General features: G+C 40.4%; 1 protein-coding gene across 1 annotated transcript; it reads left to right on the forward strand.

Annotated features, from left to right (window-relative positions):
• Nucleotides 1-1,663: 1,663 nt before the first annotated feature.
• On the forward strand, nucleotides 1,664-21,511 carry tbccd1 (TBCC domain containing 1). Its single transcript, XM_034147718.1, is given in 10 exon segments — nucleotides 1,664-1,779; nucleotides 4,696-4,760; nucleotides 5,306-5,572; nucleotides 7,427-7,585; nucleotides 8,241-8,357; nucleotides 9,606-9,855; nucleotides 12,494-12,543; nucleotides 12,545-12,681; nucleotides 14,999-15,529; nucleotides 19,691-21,511. Coding segments are annotated over 9 exon segments (1,779 nt in total). The 5' UTR covers nucleotides 1,664-1,779; nucleotides 4,696-4,697; the 3' UTR covers nucleotides 19,896-21,511.
• Nucleotides 21,512-21,991: the final 480 nt, after the last annotated feature.

Consider the following 21,991-nt stretch of genomic DNA (forward strand, 5'->3'; position numbering starts at 1 on the left):
CTACTTTTACTTGAGTAACATTTTGAATGCAGGACTTTTACTGTTACTTTTACGGATCTGAGTACTTCTACTTTTACTCAAGTACACGATCTGAGTACTTCTACTTTTACTCAAGTACAATATCTGAGTAGGCTACTTCTACTTTTGTATTTTTAACGTATTTATTTTTTGATATGTGTTTTTAATTTTTGTAATAATTTGTTTAATTTATTTGTATTTTTGTTGTTGTAGTAAAACCTTTTCTTCATATTAAATATCTTTAAATTAGGGCTGTCAAGTTAACGCAAAAAAAAATTAACGCCACTAATTATTTTAACGCGATTAACGCATATGTATTTTTTGTCCTCGGCTGCCCTGTAGTTTCAGAGCGCATCGAGTTTAAAATACCATCTACAAGCTGATGCTGACAGCCCCGCTCCTGCCGCCCGCTTGTGGCAGACTACACTTCCACGCTCACTGGCAGGCCCGGACTGGCCATCGGGAGGACCGGGAGGGAGTGTGTATGTGTGGCGCGACTCGAGCGAGGCACACCTTACATGTTGTTGTTGTTGTTGTTGTTGTTGTTAGCATCTGGTGCTAGCTAGCTGCGCTAACGGATATAAGGAGCTGTTTCAATGAAAACAGAGGAGCGACATTTCGCCGACAACTGCGCCGAGCACTTGACTTGATGCAGGTCAGTGGGACATTGTACGAAAAGTCAGCACACTCAGCACGGATAGTGCACGCAACATGATTGCAGCGTCCAGGCAGCTCCCGTTCGAGCATATATGCCTTGAGCTGCACATAGCTCCAACGATCCATCACAGTGTCCGTCCACACACTACAGCTACACTGTTTACTCTTCCCACACACACACACACACACACACACACACACACACACACACACACACACACACACACACACACACACACACACACACACACACACACACACACACACAGTATTAATGTATGAGAGGTTCCAGGTTGAATTGAGGCGAATATTTGTAATGTTCAGAGGTTGTTGTGTTTAATATTCATGAGATTATTTGTCATTGTTCAAATGATAATAAACAAACATATAAAGCATATTTGTCCGATCATATGTTGATAAGAGTATTAAAAACTTGAAAAATATCACTCTAAGGTACATTTAGAACAGATAAAAAATGTGCGATTAATTTGCGATTAATCGCGATTAACTATGGACAATCATGCGATTAATCGCGATTAAATATTTTAATCGACTGACAGCCCTACTTTAAAACATTTTTCCAAGTTCTTTTTATGATTCCATTATCATTTTATTTTATTTGAATATTTGAATTATTATTTAATTATTATTATTTTCTATTATTTTCAATCCCATTTATTTTTATTTTGCATTACTTAGTCATTATTTCACATAAAAAAAAAATACTAAGTATAAGTGTTTATGGTGGCATTCTAAATTACTATTAAAATAAATGACGTGCAGTACAAACCTGTTAATCACAGGGCTCCATCTTATTTTTCTCTTTTACTGGCAGAAATGAACTTCCATACTTTGTTTGTTTTTCTAAATATATGTAAACAATGATGCAAACACACTGGAGGCTAAAGCGCGCCCCCGCTAGCTGCGCGCCCCCGCCTCAGATGTCAGTGGAGAGGAGGGCGCCAAATAGGAAGAGCAGCAGATGTGTGTGTGTGTGTCTCTCATCACAACCACACTCATCAACGACAGGACTTATCATCTTCACTCTTTACTTATGAGTGACCCATCGAGGCGGAACATCGTGGACGAAGACAGAGGGTGAAAGTAAGAGCTTTAATGCTAAATGCTATTTTTCTCCCTATTCACTTTGGCTTGTTAGCATTGCAAGCTAACGGTGGCTATGTTAGCAGAGAAGTTACCTTCGAGATGAAACAACTGTTTACTAAGTCCTCCAGCTACCAAACTAACTTCCGCACCTCCCCACGACATTTAGTCAGTTGTGTGCATATCTATTATTGTCTTACTGGATTCGTTTTACTTTAGTGAAGTTAACTTCGAGATAAAACAACTCTTTACTCAAACCTACAGCTACAAAACCACTTTTCATATGCCCCCACAACATAAAGCGTGTTTTTGTGCGTATTTAAGTGTATTTATAAGTGTCTTACTGGATCATTTTAGCCTAGTTTAGTAACCCTAACCCTAAACGTGGTATTAGTATGTCAGGTGTTGATGACACGAGCAACCTACTGTTGTCATGGGAGCATCATCGCGTCATTACAGGAGATAATAAACCACTATCTTGAATTAACCACATGTTAACACTCCATACTCGTATTTATCATGTGTGTGCACTTGTATAGTCCGTTTTTTTTTACAGGTGGTTATTGAGAAAAGCTGCTCTTCAGCTCCCCCTCAATGAATCTATACATCTCTAAATGCACCTTGGTAATATATATACTGTATATATATATAATCCTCTCACTTTTGAAAGCACAAAAATATTGGCTTTGACTGTTAATGCTGTGTTTTGTGGAATAAAATGCAATTATTTCCCCCCTAGAGTACCTAGAAATAAACAACCCCAGTCACACAGAACAACCAAATTCTACATTGTTTTTATTCAAATGTTATACACAGCATGTGAAACCACTAACAAACACCCCTTCAACACAATGTAATCTCATACAGTGATATTACAAGACACAACCGCAAACGTCATTTCAAATAATACAATTATATATTGTAATATGCAACAAAAAGCAGTCGCACAGTGCTTAATTTCCCTCTGGATCAATATGAATATATGAATGAATGTATCTGCGGTTGGGGCTGACACAATGAGACATTACCTTGCACTTTGATAAACTGAGACAGACGTTTTTCACTATTTTCTGACATTTTTCTATAGAGAAATATTACTAGCAGTTTAATCAATACAGAAAATAATAATTTGTTGCAACCTCGATCCATCCATCCATCAATCCAGGTGATCATGTGATATAGTGCCCTGTGTATGAAATCACACAACTTACAGACGTACAGTATAAACCTATTTTGAATGGGATTGTCTTTCATCATAGTTTCACTTGCATCGTCAACCATGTAACGTCACGTGGTTATTTAGAAAGGCTGCTCTTAAGTATAAGTCCTATTCTATTTAACCTTTATGTCATGCACACGTTGTGATGTCATGCTATTCAAAAGTGTGTCATACTTGCTTACATTGCTCTCCTTTCTCTTAAAGGTCACCTATTATGCAAAATCCACTTCCTCATGTCTCTTCTACATCAACATGTGTCCCCTCTTCTTCATGTCTCTTCTACATCAACATGTGTCCCCTCTTCTTCATGTCTCTTCTACATCAACATGTGTCCCCTCTTCTTCATGTCTCTTCTACATCAACATGTGTCCCCTCTTCTTCATGTCTCTTCTTCATCAACATGTGTCCCCTCTTCTTCATGTCTCTTCTACATCAACATGTGTCCCCTCTTCTTCATGTCTCTTCTACATCAACATGTGTCCCCTCTTCTTCATGTCTCTTCTACATCAACATGTGTCCCCTCTTCTTCATGTCTCTTCTACATCAACATGTGTCCCCTCTTCTTCATGTCTCTTCTACATCAACATGTGTCCCCTCTTCTCCATGTCTCTTCTACATCAACATGTGTCCCCTCTTCTCCATGTCTCTTCTACATCAACATGTGTCCCCTCTTCTTCATGTCTCTTCTACATCAACATGTGTCCCCTCTTCTTCATGTCTCTTCTACATCAACATGTGTCCCCTCTTCTTCACGTCTCTTCTTCATCAACATGTGTCCCCTCTTCTTCATGTCTCTTCTACATCAACATGTGTCCCCTCTTCTTCATGTCTCTTCTACATCAACATGTGTCCCCTCTTCTTCATGTCTCTTCTACATCAACATGTGTCCCCTCTTCTTCATGTCTCTTCTACATCAACATGTGTCCCCTCTTCTTCATGTCTCTTCTACATCAACATGTGTCCCCTCTTCTTCATGTCTCTTCTACATCAACATGTGTCCCCTCTTCTTCATGTCTCTTCTACATCAACATGTGTCCCCTCTTCTTCATGTCTCTTCTACATCAACATGTGTCCCCTCTTCTTCACGTCTCTTCTACATCAACATGTGTCCCCTCTTCTTCATGTCTCTTCTACATCAACACGTGTCCCCTCTTCTTCATGTCTCTTCTTCATCAACATGTGTCCCCTCTGTGTAAAGAGACTCTGAAAGTTTCAGGAACAAAGATTCTCTCTCTTTTTGTCCTGATCCATTTCTATAAAAACCTGTCTGAAAATGAGCTGATCAGATTTTGGCCACTTTATGATGTCATCACGTTTTTTTGTCTTGTGTAACCATTAGCCAATCAGCAACCAAGGTAACCCCCCCCCACCTTATCCCCTGAATGTCCTCCTAGAGCACTATTGAGTTCTTTTTAACCAAATCTCTCTCAGAGGGGCGTGGGGAGGGGCTCCTTATTTTCATCTAAAGTAACAGACAGAGAATCAGCACTTTGGAAACAGGGCTGAAACAGAGGGGATTATGGGATGCTGCAATGATCTGTTTGGTGTTTCAGCCAATCAGAGACAGGTTCTGTATATATCTGAGACCTATAATACATTGATGAAAAACAGTATAATAGGAGACCTTTTAAATTAGTGCACATCAGTGTATCATGGGTCAGACTTCCATATATTTGTTTTGTCTCTTTTCTCTTCAGACATGGAGGCAGACGGTGTGAGCATTTGGCCGCGCATGGAGCCCTTCTTACTGGGAGCCCTGCAGGTGAATATACTCTTCCCACCTGTTTCATATGATACAAGTTGCCCTGGTGGTAATGCATATTTTGTAACATAAGTCCAAAGTCAACTTTATTGTCAATCTTTCAGTTTGTGTGTACAGACAGAGAGATCGAAATAATTGTTGTTTCCCACAATACAAAAATACAAATATAGAAAGAAGTGGAATTCTTTGCCGAATGATTTAAAGGGCTGTAAGAAACATTTTACGTTTTAAGAAAATGTATAAAGAAAGCGTAATTAGACAGTATGAAGTTGACTTTTGATTGTGTTCTGGTTTTATGTTTCAGCATTTGTAAGCAACTGAAAGAATATTGCTTTAATTTTACTTTTTAATGGTATAAGTATAACAGTATAAGTGTACATGTTTTGTTTTAAAATAAGTGCCATGTGTGGAATAAACAAACAAACAACACATATATATATATATATATACAATCAACAGACACATTTATACATATGCACACATTAAGACATACATAAAAGCACAACAATCAATATTGTACATAACTGGAATTAATGCCATTGCAGGTGGCTCCCCCGTCCAAACTCAGCCTGCACTATCTCAGAAAGATGGCGTCGTACGTGCGAACGCGTGACGGCTGCTTCCCCTCCATGAGCTGGCCCATGTGGAGGCACATTGCCTGTGGAAAGCTGCAGCTCCATGAAGACCTGGCATGGCTCTACTTTGAGACCTTCGACCTCCTCATAGGCCACGTTCCAGAGGAGAGGCTGGAGTGGGCCGAGTGTCTCTCCCAGTGCTCGGATAAAAGCGAGCTGGACCAACAAAGGAGCAGGGTACAAATATAGAAACGGGTGGAGTAGAATTTAGTGATGGGACTTACGGCTCTTTGAAGGGAGCCGGATCTTATGGCTCCGTTCCTTTCAGAGAGCCGTTCAAAAGAGCCGTTTATTTTTTAAATTGTGGTGGAGATTATTTGTTGACCCTGCTTTAAATGATATTTTGGCTTTACAAATGTTGCACTCCGCTTTATCATTGCCTATGTTTTTGTTGAAGTGCATCCAAATGCTGCTGCGTTTGGCACATTTTTTCACCCGAAAAACGCATTGTCTACCTATTCCGTTAAGACCCACCCCTACTCTGCCTCTGATTGGCTAACCCTAGGGGTGCGTACCGAAATACCGGTTACTGGCGGCTACGGTATACCGTACCGAAATCAGATCCGGTTTTCGATACTTTTCCGATTTTTATTAATTTTTTTATATAAAGTTAGGCGTAATATCCTTAAACTCACGCCCAAACCGCCAGCCAATCAGATTGCGCGTCTTGCAACGACTTCGGTGATTGGCTTGATTGCCAAGCAACGCCCTTCACCTTCCTCCCGAACGTCTGAGCCTTTCGGTGAGCTTAACGTTTTTTCATTAGCTCGATGTCGGCACGAAAATCTAAAGTGTGGCTGCATATGACTGCCAGTCTGAATGGTGGGGTCTGTAACCACTGCCAGTCTGAATGGTGGGGTCTGTAACCACTGCCAGTCTGAATGGTGGGGTCTGTAACCACTGCCAGCCTGAATGGTGGGGTCTGTAACCACTGCCAGTCTGAATGGTGGGGTCTGTAACCACTGCCAGTCTGAATGGTGGGGTCTGTAACCATTGCCAGTCTGAATGGTGGGGTCTGTAACCACTGCCAGTCTGAATGGTGGGGTCTGTAACCACTGCCAGTCTGAATGGTGGGGTCTGTAACCACTGCCAGTCTGAATGGTGGGGTCTGTAACCACTGCCAGTCTGAATGGTGGGGTCTGTAACCATTGCCAGTCTGAATGGTGGGGTCTGTAACCACTGCCAGTCTGAATGGTGGGGTCTGTAACCACTGCCAGTCTGAATGGTGGGGTCTGTAACCACTGCCAGTCTGAATGGTGGGGTCTGTAACCACTGCCAGTCTGAATGGTGGGGTCTGTAACCACTGCAATACGTTTATTTCTGGGAAAGGCGGCAACACATCCAACCTCTCAAAATATTTGCTACTGTCACATACAATCAGAGTACAGGAATGTACAGTCTTCAAGCCTGTGTTGTCAAACGTGTTTTTCATTGTTTGTTCAGTACTAAAATGTCAAAGTCCCACAATTAATTGTAATATTCATTTGACATGTTAACTATATCATAAACCGCTTACATTTTTCCCTTATGCAACATGAAAGTATCACGATATGTATCGGTCGAGTATCGGTATCGGTATCGTAAAAAAGTCAACGATATGCAACCCTAGCTAGACCTAACCCACAACATCTCACTCCTAGTAACTAAACCTAACCAATCAGAGTAGGGGCGGGTCTTCATGGAATACGCTTGGGGAACAAAATCAAGCTTTTTCACTGTTCACGTAAAGGCGAGTGGATTTATGGCAGGCAGTGAACCAATGATAAAAAGAACGGCTCTCACCAAGTACGACTCGGTTCCCTTCGTTCGTACCAAAGAGCCGTTTAAAAAGAATAGGTCGGGAGCGTAACCTCACGAGTAGAATTGTGCCAAATGACTCACAGAATTTGATGCTATCTTATTGTCTCATGTTACTTTTTTGAATCATGTCTCACTTGTTGTGTTATTCCCCAGGTAGAGCTTATTGTTGTTGTGACCCTGCCTTTGAGTACACATTGATAGACACTTTCTTCTTTCTTCTTTCTCCTCCAGTTATCTGTGGACACGCTGCAGTTCCTCCTCTTCCTCTACATCCAGCAGCTGAACCGTGTGTCTCTACGCACCTCTCTGATCGGTGAAGAGTGGCCCAGCATGCGAGCTCGATCTCCGTCTCGATCGGACCGAGAGGCCAAGACCAGCTCCCAGAACAAGGTCTGTTACCTGGAGAAACTACAGACACGTTGTGTGACTTGAATTTTGATTTGAGCCGTCCCTTTATAGATACTATCTCTTTACGTATTAGTGATGGGAATTCTGGCTCTTTTTTAGTGAGCCGGATTATTTGGCTCGGCTCACTAAAAAGAGCCGGCTCCTAAACGGGAGATTTGGGTACGGAGGAAAAGAGAGAGGGTTTTATTTTCTGACACTACGTGAGTTCCCTCACACACCGGGGACACATATTTATGTATAAAAGACATCAACAAGTGCATTTTGCATGATAGGTCCCCTTTAAACAAAAGATATCAGTACAAACACATATTTTCACAGGTCAAAAAACGATATTGCTCCGTGATTCTTTTCTCCTTCTCACTTCTAATTACCAGCAGCTGCGGTCGGCTATAACGTCAATTTTACGACGGCTGGTTTAAATAAATTATATAAAAATACTAATAACAAAGGATTACAATGTTCAAATATATCTACATAATATATCAAATTATACATTTTAACATGTCGCTCCTACAGAAACACTCATTACATGATTGCATTACCTCATGCCCAGTGCAAAGCATCGACACAATCATGTTTTAAGCACTGGAATTCCTTGTTTTGTGACACTTTTTCTTGTCTCCTTCTGGTTCTGCAGAACTGGGACGATCAGGCCCACCTGTCCTTTGTGCAGAGTCACCTGGGAGAGATTCTGGAGCTGCTGGTGGAGCCGGGTCAGCTGTCTCAGTCTGGACAGGTGCTCAGAGGCTGCCAGGTGTGTGAACAGGTGTTTGGAAAATACTGAATGTCCTCTTCCAATATGAGAGTAACATGATAACAAAGGTATCCCAACTGTAGCTGTGAACATGACAGGATGTATGATTACCTAGAAGAGCATCAGGACTGTTTGAGGCATATGATAGCTATGTGATTAACATGATGATTCAGCCTCTATGGAGATAGACATATGACAAGCATGATCATTTCTGACGTGGAGCTAATCTGAAAGTCAACATTTTGACATTTTGACCAAAAAATCTGATTTTTGACATTTTCAGAAAAAAACCAACATTTTTTTCCTCCAGAATTTTGAGAAAAATTCAGATTTTTTTTATTTTGAGAGAAAGTCCGGATTTTGAGAAAAAGTCAGGATTTTGAGAGAAAGTCCAAATTTTGAGATTTTGAGAAAAGGTCAGGATTTTGAGAAAAAGTCAGGATTTGAGAGAAAGTCAGGATTTTGAAAGAAAGTCAGAATTTTGAAAGAAAGTCAGAATTTTGAGAAAAAGTCAGGATTTGAAAGAAAGTCAGGATTTTGAAAGAAAGTCAGAATTTTGAGAGAAAGTCAGAATTTTGAGAGAAAGTCAGAATTTTGAGATTTTCAGAAAATAACCAACATTTTGAGAAAAAACTCAGTATTTTGTACGTGACAGGATGTATGATTACCAAGAAGAACCGGTATTCCTCCATCTTGTGACTGTGTAACTCCCTCTCTTGGATATCAGCATGTGAAGGACACTGTTCAGGAACTAGTTGATGCTCTGTATGTGATGACTACTTCCATTCTGGAAGCAGTGAGGAGTGATATTTTTCTAACAACAGTAACACGTTTATAATCCAGATTTAAAACGTTGTAGCATATGGCAATGTTAGAGGTCTCTCATAGGGATGAAAGCACAGAGAATTATCCGTCTAAGCTGCATCTCTCCTCAGCGGATGATTCACTTTCAAATCTTTTCTTACGTAACGGCTACTCTATGTTTTGCAGATACAATCATTATATTTGTTATTTGATATTTTTGACTGAAATAAGACTCTAAAACTATTCACATCTTTCTGATGCATTCAGTCTTTTTAACATACAAAGTCTTTCTTTGACAAGTTATATGCATTAAAGCAAGATCTTTCACAGTTTCATCATCACAAATACATCTTGTTACGTACTGAGAGGCTGAGCAGCGTGGCACTGTGTGTTTGTGTTCCCTGCATTATGGCTGATTTGACACTGTGTCTTCTATATCTCCAGATCTCCCTGGATGCTCTGCGCAGCCTGGCTCTCCTCCTGGAGGGCTCAGCGGGTCCCGGCAGAGCGGTGCAGCCCGTCCACCGGCTGCTCACCAAACCCCCGCTGCAGACCCAGGCCGGGTTCTGCTCCGCCAGCCGCTGCTTCCCCCTGCAGAAGCTGCTCCTCTGCCTGCAGAACAGACTCGCTCTCAACCCCTTTGGGATCACCGCCTGCCTGCAGTCAGGGAAGAAGCTGGCCTGGGCTCAACAAGGTACCCTGAAATCTACTGGAATGAGTTTTAGTTTAGTTTATTTGTTTATAGCAGGGGTGTCCAAACTTTTGTCTCCGAGGGCCACATATGGACAAATATACGAAGGGCTGGGCCACTCACTAGAGGTGAGGAATATTGCCTTATCAGTTAAGTTATAAGTTGGAAAAGTCAATCCAATGTAGGTCAATTATGCTTGTGCATAATTGACCTTCGCGTCGGGCCGAACCACGCCCCTTAGCTGTGATATAATGAGCATATACCACGGCCTGTCGTGAGCTATTGCTTAAGTATATAACAGACACATCTGCACATATGCACACATTAAAGGGGACCTATCATGCAAAATGCACTTTTGTACGTCTTTTCTACATGAATATGTGTCCCCGGTGTTCCAGGGAACTCACCAAGTGTCAGAAAACACAACCCTCTCTATTTTCCTCCATACCCAAATCTCTAAAAAAGGGGCTGCAACGGATCTGATAAAAACTGATCCAGATTTGAACACTGTCCTGACGTCAGGACGGTGGCGCTACGGCTATTGGGCCAACTCCACCAATCAGGAGGAGACAGCCACGGCCATAGAGTGGCGAAGTCCCTCCCCTTCCGGTGGAGCCCCATGGGACCTTATTTCGGAAAAGTTATGCATTGAAGTCAATGGAGAGAGAAAGATTATCTTTCGATCCCGTTTGAATTGTGCCATGAATTACACATATGATGTTTGTCAATTTAAAAGATAATTTTGCAAGTCAAAAAAAAAAAAATGTGTCGTAAAACTGTGAAGTAACACATTTGTTTGTGTGAAACGCTAAATGAACTACATCTCTGGTCAACCACACACGTCACCAAGATGGCCGTCACTACTGTCTTGTCAACAAACGATTGACTACCCTCACTATCACCACAATGAAACACGTCCTGAAGAATGTCATGCAAAGCTGCCTGCCTGCCTTCCTTTGATTCTCTCTGAACTGCCTGGTCGTTTTAATGTTTAATGTCAACCATTTGTGCAGATAGCATGAAGTAGAAAAGATCGCCGATGCTAACGTTAGCGTTAGCATTTCTCCCCCGGAATTAAATGGTGTATTATAGAATGATCACACCGGTGACAGTACTATTCAAAGGGTTCACGAAATATGACTACTACTCTTACTGTTTAACATTTTGGGTTACTTAATGTTACTTCATGTTAAGGCTAATAAAAATGACAAGGCTGTAATGCTAACTAACGTGCTAGCTACTAGCTAGGTAGCTAACTTGATCAAGCCACTCCTGGTCATTTCATCAGACGGGAAGCAAAAGAACGAGCAAGACCCATTGCTGGTATAATAACAACCTGGTACTAAGCACACAGGCATCTTGTTAAAGTTATCTTATCTTAGCCAGCGCCATATAGATAGATTATATCTATATTGCGCTGATCTTAGGTATCTGAATGGTAGAGGTAAACAATTGTGACATCACTTACGCGACTCTGGGATTTGTAGTCTTTCTAGTTGCGTATTTTTCATAGTCTTATATTTCAACAGTTTTACGACAAACTGTGACTTTTTTGACATGGAAATGATTTTTTAAGATTGACAAACATCATATGTGTAATTCATGGCACAATTCAAACGGGATCGAAAGATAAGTTTTCTCTCCCCATTGACTTCAATGCATAATTTTTCCGAAATAAGGTCCCATACCCCGGAAGTAAGTGGGAGGGACTTCGCCACTCTATTGCCGTTCGAAAGCGCTGGAGACGCTGTAGTACATATGCCAGGCCAGTAGGTGGTGCTGTTCTGCCCTTATCTGCCCTTGCTAAAACAGAGCAAAATGAAACATGGCTAAAATGCATGATCTGTTTGGTATTTTGAAAAAAAAAAAAGTATAAATATGCCTTATATAGGTATGGTCCTACACTATATTATTCAAATATAGCATGATAGGTCCACTTTAATATAAAACACAACAATCAATATATACAAAATAACAGTCACTTCAATATCTTAGGGTATGGGCCATATTTCATGAGGAACACAAAACATCACTAATGACCCCATGTTTAGATGGCCATTCATGTGTGTATAAGAATTCATTATGTGTCCGTCAGCTGTTAAATGTGTACTATAAATGAATGTTCATAATTTGCTTTATCCCCTTTTTTCCTACTGATTTGTTGATTGTTATTTATTGATTATAGTAATCCCTGATTGCAAAAATGCAAAATGACCCTACAGTAGTTTTGAAGGGAAATACTTTAACGTCACGTATGAGTGTGTTTGTTTACAGTCATTACTTCTTCTCTACCTGTTGATCTAACATTTTTTATTTAACAATATTTGTATTACATTTTTCAAATATTGAAACATTACACACACATAAAACGGTCAGTCCAGGTGGCAGATACAGTGTACAATCAAAGGAATAGGCATGTACATAAACACATGTCAGTATACAGATGATACAGGAATAACAAAGTACAGAAATCTGAAAGAATATGACGTGGGCTACTACACTTTATTATCTTATTATCTTATTGGTTTTATTGATCATTACCAACATTATTTTTCAAAAACTCCATGAAGCTCCCCCAGATATTTTCAAAAACGGCCCTGTTGATCTCCATGTGTCTTTGTTTTCTGCGTGTGCTCTTTAGTGGAGGGGTCCATGAAGAGAGCCAGAATAGCCAGGAACACCCACGCGGCCCCCCCCCGGCAGTAAGATGGTTCTGATGTCGCAGATCTTCAAACAGACTTTGGCCAAAACCTCAGACAAGCTGAACGGAGCCAACATCAAAATCCACCGTTGTGCCGACGCCTTCATCTACCTGCTCTCTCCTCTCAGGTACGCTGCTATACCCCGCGGATCCTTCAACAGTCTTAAAAGTCTTGATATTCAAGGTCTAAACATCTAAAAAGGTCTGGAGTTTTAGGAGGGGAGGTATTACATTACAATTACATTTTATATTTTATTTGTTTTTTTTTCACAAAACTGTGTCTCAGGGCTTCTTAACATTTAAAAACCTATGAATGTTTCATACCCACTTAACGGGAAGAAACTCAGGTAACTGACGATATGAACCATTTTTACCGAAACAAAACACAAGTCTCACAAGAAGCGTCTAAATGAGCCCTGAGCGAAGAAATGCTAACGCACTTAGCACAGAACTCACGGTAGAAATACTTTATTACTTATCAGATCTGCACAAACAAGATATTAGCTAGTAAGCTGAGATTCCACAGATTCTAGGGGTATTAGTATCATCACTGAGCGATCAGAACTCATGGCAGGGGAAGCAAACCCAGACATCACACAACGTAGCTTTACGGAGGAAAAACGGGACATTGTCTTACCTATGCTGTTGTTCTGATCAAAAGTTGTGTTCAATGGCATTAAAACGATAAAAACGCTGCTGAAGGTTAATCCATAGACTAATCCAATGTGTCTGTGTCCCTTTGAAATGATTACTGATATCCATCGTCATATTTATGGCAAAAACTGAGATTTCATATATAGCTATTATGATAGCTACGAGACTGTATGACAGCTTCCGGTTTTGGGCATTCTGGCTACGCATCACTCTATTCACCAATGGGTAATGTTTAGATGGATTTTAGGAACTTCCCTTCGATTCTATTGGCTCTAACGGTTAAAAAGAGGTGTCAACCATCAAAATCCAGAGATATTGAAAATCCACCCAAATGACCCCAGAAGTGTTTTTTATTTTTCTAAATCTCTCTAAAAAGGTCAAATGTCACTTGTTTTGCATCAATCTTGATACAGGGTACTTATTATATGTTTAGTTTGGATTCCTAAAGCTTTTAGTCTACTAACCCATCATCCAAGGGTAGTTTTCACTATAAGTAAAAAATAATTTTTGGACGGACACTATAATTTTTTTTTTTTTACTATGTTCAATCTGAATTTACTTTAAAATAAAAACATTCTGTATTGATTCTGACTTTTCTACATCCAACTCACAGGTTTATCATTACTTTGAGAATAAAGATTATTAATTTAACCCTTTTAGAAGTGAAGTTATAGTCATTTGTTCTGGGAATGTCATTTTCGAGCCTGAGACCTGAAAAACAGGCTCAGAGTGGAACAGGTTAAAGGTACCCCATGTTTTGAATGTTTAAAAAATAATAATAAAATGTGTCTGAAAATACATATTACAGTAACGATAATCAGACATATAATACTCAAAGAGAAATTGCTGAAAGAAATGTAAAAAGGTTGAAAATAAAAAACACATTTCACTTAAAGTGGACCTATCATGCTATATTTGAATAATATAGTGTAGGACCATACCTATATAAGGCATTTTATACTTTTTTTTTTTTAAATACCAAACAGATCATGCATTTTAGCCATGCCTCATTTTGCTCAATTTGACAATTTCTAGCTCTGGGCAGATTCTGTGAGAACAGCACCACCTAGAGGCCTGGCATATGTACTACAGCGTCTCCAGCGCTTTCGAACGGCAATGGCCGTGGCTGTCTCCTCCTGATTGGTGGAGTTGGCCCAATAGCCGTAGCGCCACCGTCCTGACGTCAGGACAGTGTTCAAATCTGGATCAGTTTTTATCAGATCCGTTGCAGCCCCTTTTTTAGAGATTTGGGTATGGAGGAAAATAGAGAGGGTTGTGTTTTCTGACACTTGGTGAGTTCCCTGGAACACCGGGGACACATATTCATGTATACAAGACGTACAAAAGTGCATTTTGCATGATAGGTCCCCTTTAAATACATTAGAAATGTTAACTGTTACCCATAAATCAAAAAAGAAAATCACCTGAGCTAGCTTACCTGTGCTAAACCACATCTATCCATAACAAGATTTACATGGCATGTCATATTTTTATTTGAAAATGTAAGTAGTGTATGCATCATAAAAACGTTTTGCACGTACACGTTATTTTTAGGACCAATTTAACATGTTTTATATGTTTTTATCCTTATGATTATGTCATTTTTTTAGCAATCTCTGACACAGGAAATGCACTTTACTGCTTTTATTTGTGTTATCTTATCATAATATTCCCTGGGTTACGGATTTAACGCAGTTTATCTATCATGTATATTTTATTCGATGTTTTTATTGTGTTTTTAGCACTTCTTAACACGTGGCTTGTGTGGTCATTTTGCGTCTTCTCCTCCAGATCAGTGAGTTTGGATAAATGTCGAGACTGCACCGTTGTTCTTGGTCCCGTTGAGACCAGCGTTCACATCCACAGCTGCCAGAACCTGCGTGTGATGTGTGTGTCGGGCCGGATCGCCATCGGGGTCTCCTCGCGTTGCACCATCCACACGTTGACCCCCACTCGACCTTTGCTCCTCCCAGGAAACACAGACATTACTCTGGGGCCTTTCCACATCTTCTACCCCTCTCTGGAGGATCACATGGGCAGCGTGGGGCTCGCTGTGGTCCCAAACGCCTGGGATAGACCCTTACTTGTGGGTACAGAGGGTCTCTTTAACCCCTCACTCAACTCCTCGTCCAATCCGGCCCCCCTCTGTTACCGCCTGCTACCTCCAGCTGAGTTTAACACCTTTGCGGTGCCTTTCGAGATGGAGGGCGACACGTGCGAGGTGCCGGGGGGGCTACCTCCTCTGTACCAGGCGGTGGTGGAGGAGAAGGAGAAGAGGATCCAGAACTGGCAGAAAACGGTGTTGGAGACCCCGCTCAACAAGTGAGTAGCAAATCAGGAACTTTAAACATCTTTATTAACAAGTGGAATCATTTAAGACGGTCTAAATAGAACTTGATCATCCATAAAGAGTCCTCTCCTGCTGATGTTCAGGTGTATATCAGTATGTAGTGTCTCTACTTTAAAGAGTCCTCTCCTGATGATGTTCAGGTGTATATCAGTATGTAGTGTCTCTACTTTAAAGAGTCCTCTCCTGCTGATGTTCAGGTGTATATCAGTATGTAGTGTCTCTACTTTAAAGAGTCCTCTCCTGCTGATGTTCAGGTGTATATCAGTATGTAGTGTCTCTACTTTAAAGAGTCCTCTCCTGCTGATGTTCAGGTGTATATCAGTATGTAGTGTCTCTACTTTAAAGAGTCCTCTCCTGCTGATGTTCAGGTGTATATCAGTATGTAGTGTCTCTACTTTTAAAGAGTCCTCTCCTGCTGATGTTCAGGTGTATATCAGTATGTAGTGTCTCTACTTTAAAGAGTCCTCTCCTGCTGATGTTCAGGTGTATATCAGTATGTAGTGTCTCTACTTTAAAGAGTCCTCTCCTGCTGATGTTCAGGTGTATATCAGTATGTAGTGTCTCTACTTTAAAGAGTCCTCTCCTGCTGATGTTCAGGTGTATATCAGTATGTAGTGTCTCTACTTTAAAGAGTCCTCTCCTGCTGATGTTCAGGTGTATATCAGTATGTAGTGTCTCTACTTTAAAGAGTCCTCTCCTGCTGATGTTCAGGTGTATATCAGTCTGTAGTGTCTCTACTTTAAAGAGTCCTCTCCTGCTGATGTTCAGGTGTATATCAGTATGTAGTGTCTCTACTTTAAAGAGTCCTCTCCTGCTGATGTTCAGGTGTATATCAGTATGTAGTGTCTCTACTTTAAAGAGTCCTCTCCTGCTGATGTTCAGGTGTATATCAGTATGTAGTGTCTCTACTTTAAGAGTCCTCTCCTGCTGATGTTCAGGTGTATATCAGTATGTAGTGTCTCTACTTTAAAGAGTCCTCTCCTGCTGATGTTCAGGTGTATATCAGTCTGTAGTGTCTCTACTTTAAAGAGTCCTCTCCTGCTGATGTTCAGGTGTATATCAGTATGTACTGTCTCTACTTGAAAGAGTCCTCTCCTGCTGATGTTCAGGTGTATATCAGTATGTACTGTCTCTACTTTAAAGAGTCCTCAGGTGTATATCAGTATGTAGTGTCTCTACTTTAAAGAGTCCTCTCCTGCTGATGTTCAGGTGTATATCAGTATGTACTGTCTCTACTTTAAAGAGTCCTCAGGTGTATATCAGTATGTACTGTCTCTACTTGAAAGAGTCCTCTCCTGCTGATGTTCAGGTGTATATCAGTATGTAGTGTCTCTACTTTAAAGAGTCCTCTCCTGCTGATGTTCAGGTGTATATCAGTATGTAGTGTCTCTACTTTAAAGAGTCCTCTCCTGCTGATGTTCAGGTGTATATCAGTATGTAGTGTCTCTACTTTAAAGAGTCCTCTCCTGCTGATGTTCAGGTGTATATCAGTATGTAGTGTCTCTACTTTAAAGAGTCCTCTCCTGCTGATGTTCAGGTGTATATCAGTCTGTAGTGTCTCTACTTTAAAGAGTCCTCTCCTGCTGATGTTCAGGTGTATATCAGTATGTAGTGTCTCTACTTTAAAGAGTCCTCTCCTGCTGATGTTCAGGTGTATATCAGTATGTAGTGTCTCTACTTTAAAGAGTCCTCTCCTGCTGATGTTCAGGTGTATATCAGTATGTAGTGTCTCTACTTTAAAGAGTCCTCTCCTGCTGATGTTCAGGTGTATATCAGTATGTAGTGTCTCTACTTTAAAGAGTCCTCTCCTGCTGATGTTCAGGTGTATATCAGTATGTAGTGTCTCTACTTTAAAGAGTCCTCTCCTGCTGATGTTCAGGTGTATATCAGTATGTAGTGTCTCTACTTTAAAGAGTCCTCTCCTGCTGATGTTCAGGTGTATATCAGTATGTAGTGTCTCTACTTTAAAGAGTCCTCTCCTGCTGATGTTCAGGTGTATATCAGTATGTAGTGTCTCTACTTTAAAGAGTCCTCTCCTGCTGATGTTCAGGTGTATATCAGTATGTAGTGTCTCTACTTTAAAGAGTCCTCTCCTGCTGATGTTCAGGTGTATATCAGTATGTAGTGTCTCTACTTTAAAGAGTCCTCTCCTGCTGATGTTCAGGTGTATATCAGTCTGTAGTGTCTCTACTTTAAAGAGTCCTCTCCTGCTGATGTTCAGGTGTATATCAGTATGTAGTGTCTCTACTTTAAAGAGTCCTCTCCTGCTGATGTTCAGGTGTATATCAGTATGTAGTGTCTCTACTTTAAAGAGTCCTCTCCTGCTGATGTTCAGGTGTATATCAGTATGTAGTGTCTCTACTTTAAAGAGTCCTCTCCTGCTGATGTTCAGGTGTATATCAGTATGTAGTGTCTCTACTTTAAAGAGTCCTCTCCTGCTGATGTTCAGGTGTATATCAGTCTGTAGTGTCTCTACTTTAAAGAGTCCTCTCCTGCTGATGTTCAGGTGTATATCAGTATGTACTGTCTCTACTTGAAAGAGTCCTCTCCTGCTGATGTTCAGGTGTATATCAGTATGTACTGTCTCTACTTTAAAGAGTCCTCAGGTGTATATCAGTATGTAGTGTCTCTACTTTAAAGAGTCCTCTCCTGCTGATGTTCAGGTGTATATCAGTATGTACTGTCTCTACTTTAAAGAGTCCTCAGGTGTATATCAGTATGTACTGTCTCTACTTGAAAGAGTCCTCTCCTGCTGATGTTCAGGTGTATATCAGTATGTAGTGTCTCTACTTTAAAGAGTCCTCTCCTGCTGATGTTCAGGTGTATATCAGTATGTAGTGTCTCTACTTTAAAGAGTCCTCTCCTGCTGATGTTCAGGTGTATATCAGTATGTAGTGTCTCTACTTTAAAGAGTCCTCTCCTGCTGATGTTCAGGTGTATATCAGTATGTAGTGTCTCTACTTTAAAGAGTCCTCTCCTGCTGATGTTCAGGTGTATATCAGTCTGTAGTGTCTCTACTTTAAAGAGTCCTCTCCTGCTGATGTTCAGGTGTATATCAGTATGTAGTGTCTCTACTTTAAAGAGTCCTCTCCTGCTGATGTTCAGGTGTATATCAGTATGTAGTGTCTCTACTTTAAAGAGTCCTCTCCTGCTGATGTTCAGGTGTATATCAGTATGTAGTGTCTCTACTTTAAAGAGTCCTCTCCTGCTGATGTTCAGGTGTATATCAGTATGTAGTGTCTCTACTTTAAAGAGTCCTCTCCTGCTGATGTTCAGGTGTATATCAGTCTGTAGTGTCTCTACTTTAAAGAGTCCTCTCCTGCTGATGTTCAGGTGTATATCAGTATGTACTGTCTCTACTTGAAAGAGTCCTCTCCTGCTGATGTTCAGGTGTATATCAGTATGTACTGTCTCTACTTTAAAGAGTCCTCAGGTGTATATCAGTATGTAGTGTCTCTACTTTAAAGAGTCCTCTCCTGCTGATGTTCAGGTGTATATCAGTATGTACTGTCTCTACTTTAAAGAGTCCTCAGGTGTATATCAGTATGTACTGTCTCTACTTGAAAGAGTCCTCTCCTGCTGATGTTCAGGTGTATATCAGTATGTACTGTCTCTACTTTAAAGAGTCCTCAGGTGTATATCAGTATGTACTGTCTCTACTTTAAAGAGTCCTCAGGTGTATATCAGTATGTAGTGTCTCTACTTTAAAGAGTCCTCAGGTGTATATCAGTATGTACTGTCTCTACTTTAAAGAGTCCTCTCCTGCTGATGTTCAGGTGTATATCAGTATGTAGTGTCTCTACTTTAAAGAGTCCTCAGGTGTATATCAGTATGTACTGTCTCTACTTTAAAGAGTCCTCAGGTGTATATCAGTATGTACTGTCTCTACTTTAAAGAGTCCTCAGGTGTATATCAGTATGTAGTGTCTCTACTTTAAAGAGTCCTCAGGTGTATATCAGTATGTAGTGTCTCTACTTTAAAGAGTCCTCAGGTGTATATCAGTATGTAGTGTCTCTACTTTAAAGAGTCCTCAGGTGTATATCAGTATGTACTGTCTCCATGCTTTTAATGTTCAAAAAGCGGAGTTTACCTCCTTTCTGCTGTTTTAACTTTTTCTCACGTTCGTCCCGAAGGCAGCAGAAGCAGCAGTTCCAGGATTTAGTCGAAGTCAAGTTCCACGAGTGGCTTTTGGAAACGGGTCACCGGCAGGAACTGGACAGCCTCATCCCCCCCGCTGTGAACTCTTTAAAGGACTCGACAACAGACACACAGGGAGTCAATCACACCAGAGACATGAGGACTGGACGGGCAGTGGGACAGTCGCCTATGGCTTGTTGAAGCTTTATTTGGGTCTTAAAGTAGCAACACAGAAATGCACAATGGCTACACGTATTCTGTGTGACATTTGGAGTATTATTGTACAGGAAGTGTGTGTTTTTTACACCTTACTCTGGTACATACACAGCTATAGATCCAGCACCTTATGTCCCACTTTGCAGGTCCCAAGTTATTGATCCCACAGTCCATTTATTTTCTTTAATTTCCTCAGTACGACCGAAATAGCTGATTCTCCACATTAGGCTTGATTAAACAATTGGTCAGTTTACCAGATGTTGTCTAAATATGTCTGTTTTTGTATGAATTCACTCTGCTATGGCTACATGTGTTCTGTGTGACATTTGGAGTATTATTGTACAGTAAGTGTGTGGTTTTTGACGCCTTACTCTGGTACGTGTGCAGCTGTAGATCCAGCTTGTATGGTACCTTATGTCCCACTTGTTCTTAAGTGGAAAGCTGCTGTACAAGTCCTTCTGAAGAAAAGGCAGCTAAGTGTTTAAGTAGGGAGTGTTTTGGCATGTTGTTCAGTAACATCGCTGACACCACTCTGTTGAGGAGAGCTGTAGACTCAAACAAACACGGGTGTAGCAACGATGAAGTCACCACAGAGTTTTAAAGGGGCATTTTTGAACAAGCTGAGATTGGGTTTAAAGCTGAATGTCGACTTTTGGAGACAGAAAATATAAAACGGCTGGAAAAAAGTGTGTGAGAAGGAGCAAGGCACTAACTGTAGCAGATACAGATAGGGTCTAAAGTCAGTGCTCTTTAATGGACTAACTACTCTCTAAAACAATGTTGAAATGGCCAAGTAAAGATGGAGATGCTAATAGATGTAGCACTTTGGGTATTTAGGACATGTTGGTGCACCTACAGCAACTAGCTCAGGTCAGCGTATGTTTTGTGTTTATAGCCTATGAAAAAAGAGCAATCAAGTGTTTCCGTTATGAGGGTAAAAGAAAGAAATATTAACATAACTTATTTGTATTATTGCACCGTCCACACTGTCTTTGTATGAAAGGGGTTAGCTGTACTTCTACATGTTGCTTTCCCACAGTCTATTTTTTTTACCAGCTGTCGAAAGGAAATATTTGCAGTGAAGCAAACATGTTTCTGCTCGGTTATATTTTGTGGATTTTTTTTCTTTCATTTCTTCAGTACAACCAAAATAGCTGATTCACCACATTAGGCTTGATTAAACAATTGGTCAGTTTGTCAGCCGTTTCGTGTGAGTTCCCCTTGCTAAATATGTATATTGGAGCATTATAGTAAGATTATTTATCATAAATCTTCCCAATGTCCTGCTTTGATACCTCCGAGTGAACTTAACTTCTTATTTTCCCATTAGGACTCACATTATATTCACTAGAACTGCTGCAATATGATAACTTAGGCCAAGTTGAAGGTGAAGACAATGCAGTTAAACATAGGAGAATATTACTGTAAACGTTATCTAAAAGCTGGGATGTGTGTGTATATTATTTTTCTGAAGATGTATTGTACTAACTCCTTACTGCTGTTGAACTGCCCCTCTGTCTGAACACACGCACCTCTCTGCTGTTTCTATACGAAGAGCACAATATCGTTTTTTAATGTCAAAGAAATAATAAAGATTTTGACTAAAACCAGGCTGTGTTTGGCCTTATTCTGCAACTTGTATTGAGTATTCAAATGTTTCTGATTCTTCCACTCTTCCACTTTTTACTCTGCCACCATTTAATGCATTGTTCTAAACAACCCTAAAATATTTAAATAGCTATATTAGTTCCACTTTGACCCGATGCAATGATTAAAGGCTGCTTGAAAATGTATGCATCAGTAAAAATAACTCCAAATACGCACTTTTTGATTAGTTTCATTCTGATTTTGTTAAGATAAGTATCCATAGTTTTTTGATAAATTAAAAACCCTTGAGATGAGGTTTTACTACAAGCCCTTAAGGTTTCCTTCCCTCTCCAGCACAATATATGTTTGTGGTTATTTACTTCTATTACTACCCTTAAAGGTGGGGTAGGTAATTCACTTCAGAAACACTTGTTGTATTCCATGGAATGCTCTTAACATCCCGATAGCAATGAATACATTAAATGCTTTGACAA

The sequence above is a fragment of the Trematomus bernacchii genome, unplaced genomic scaffold, assembly GCF_902827165.1.
Source record: "Trematomus bernacchii unplaced genomic scaffold, fTreBer1.1, whole genome shotgun sequence".
Taxonomy (NCBI): Eukaryota; Metazoa; Chordata; class Actinopteri; order Perciformes; family Nototheniidae; genus Trematomus; species Trematomus bernacchii.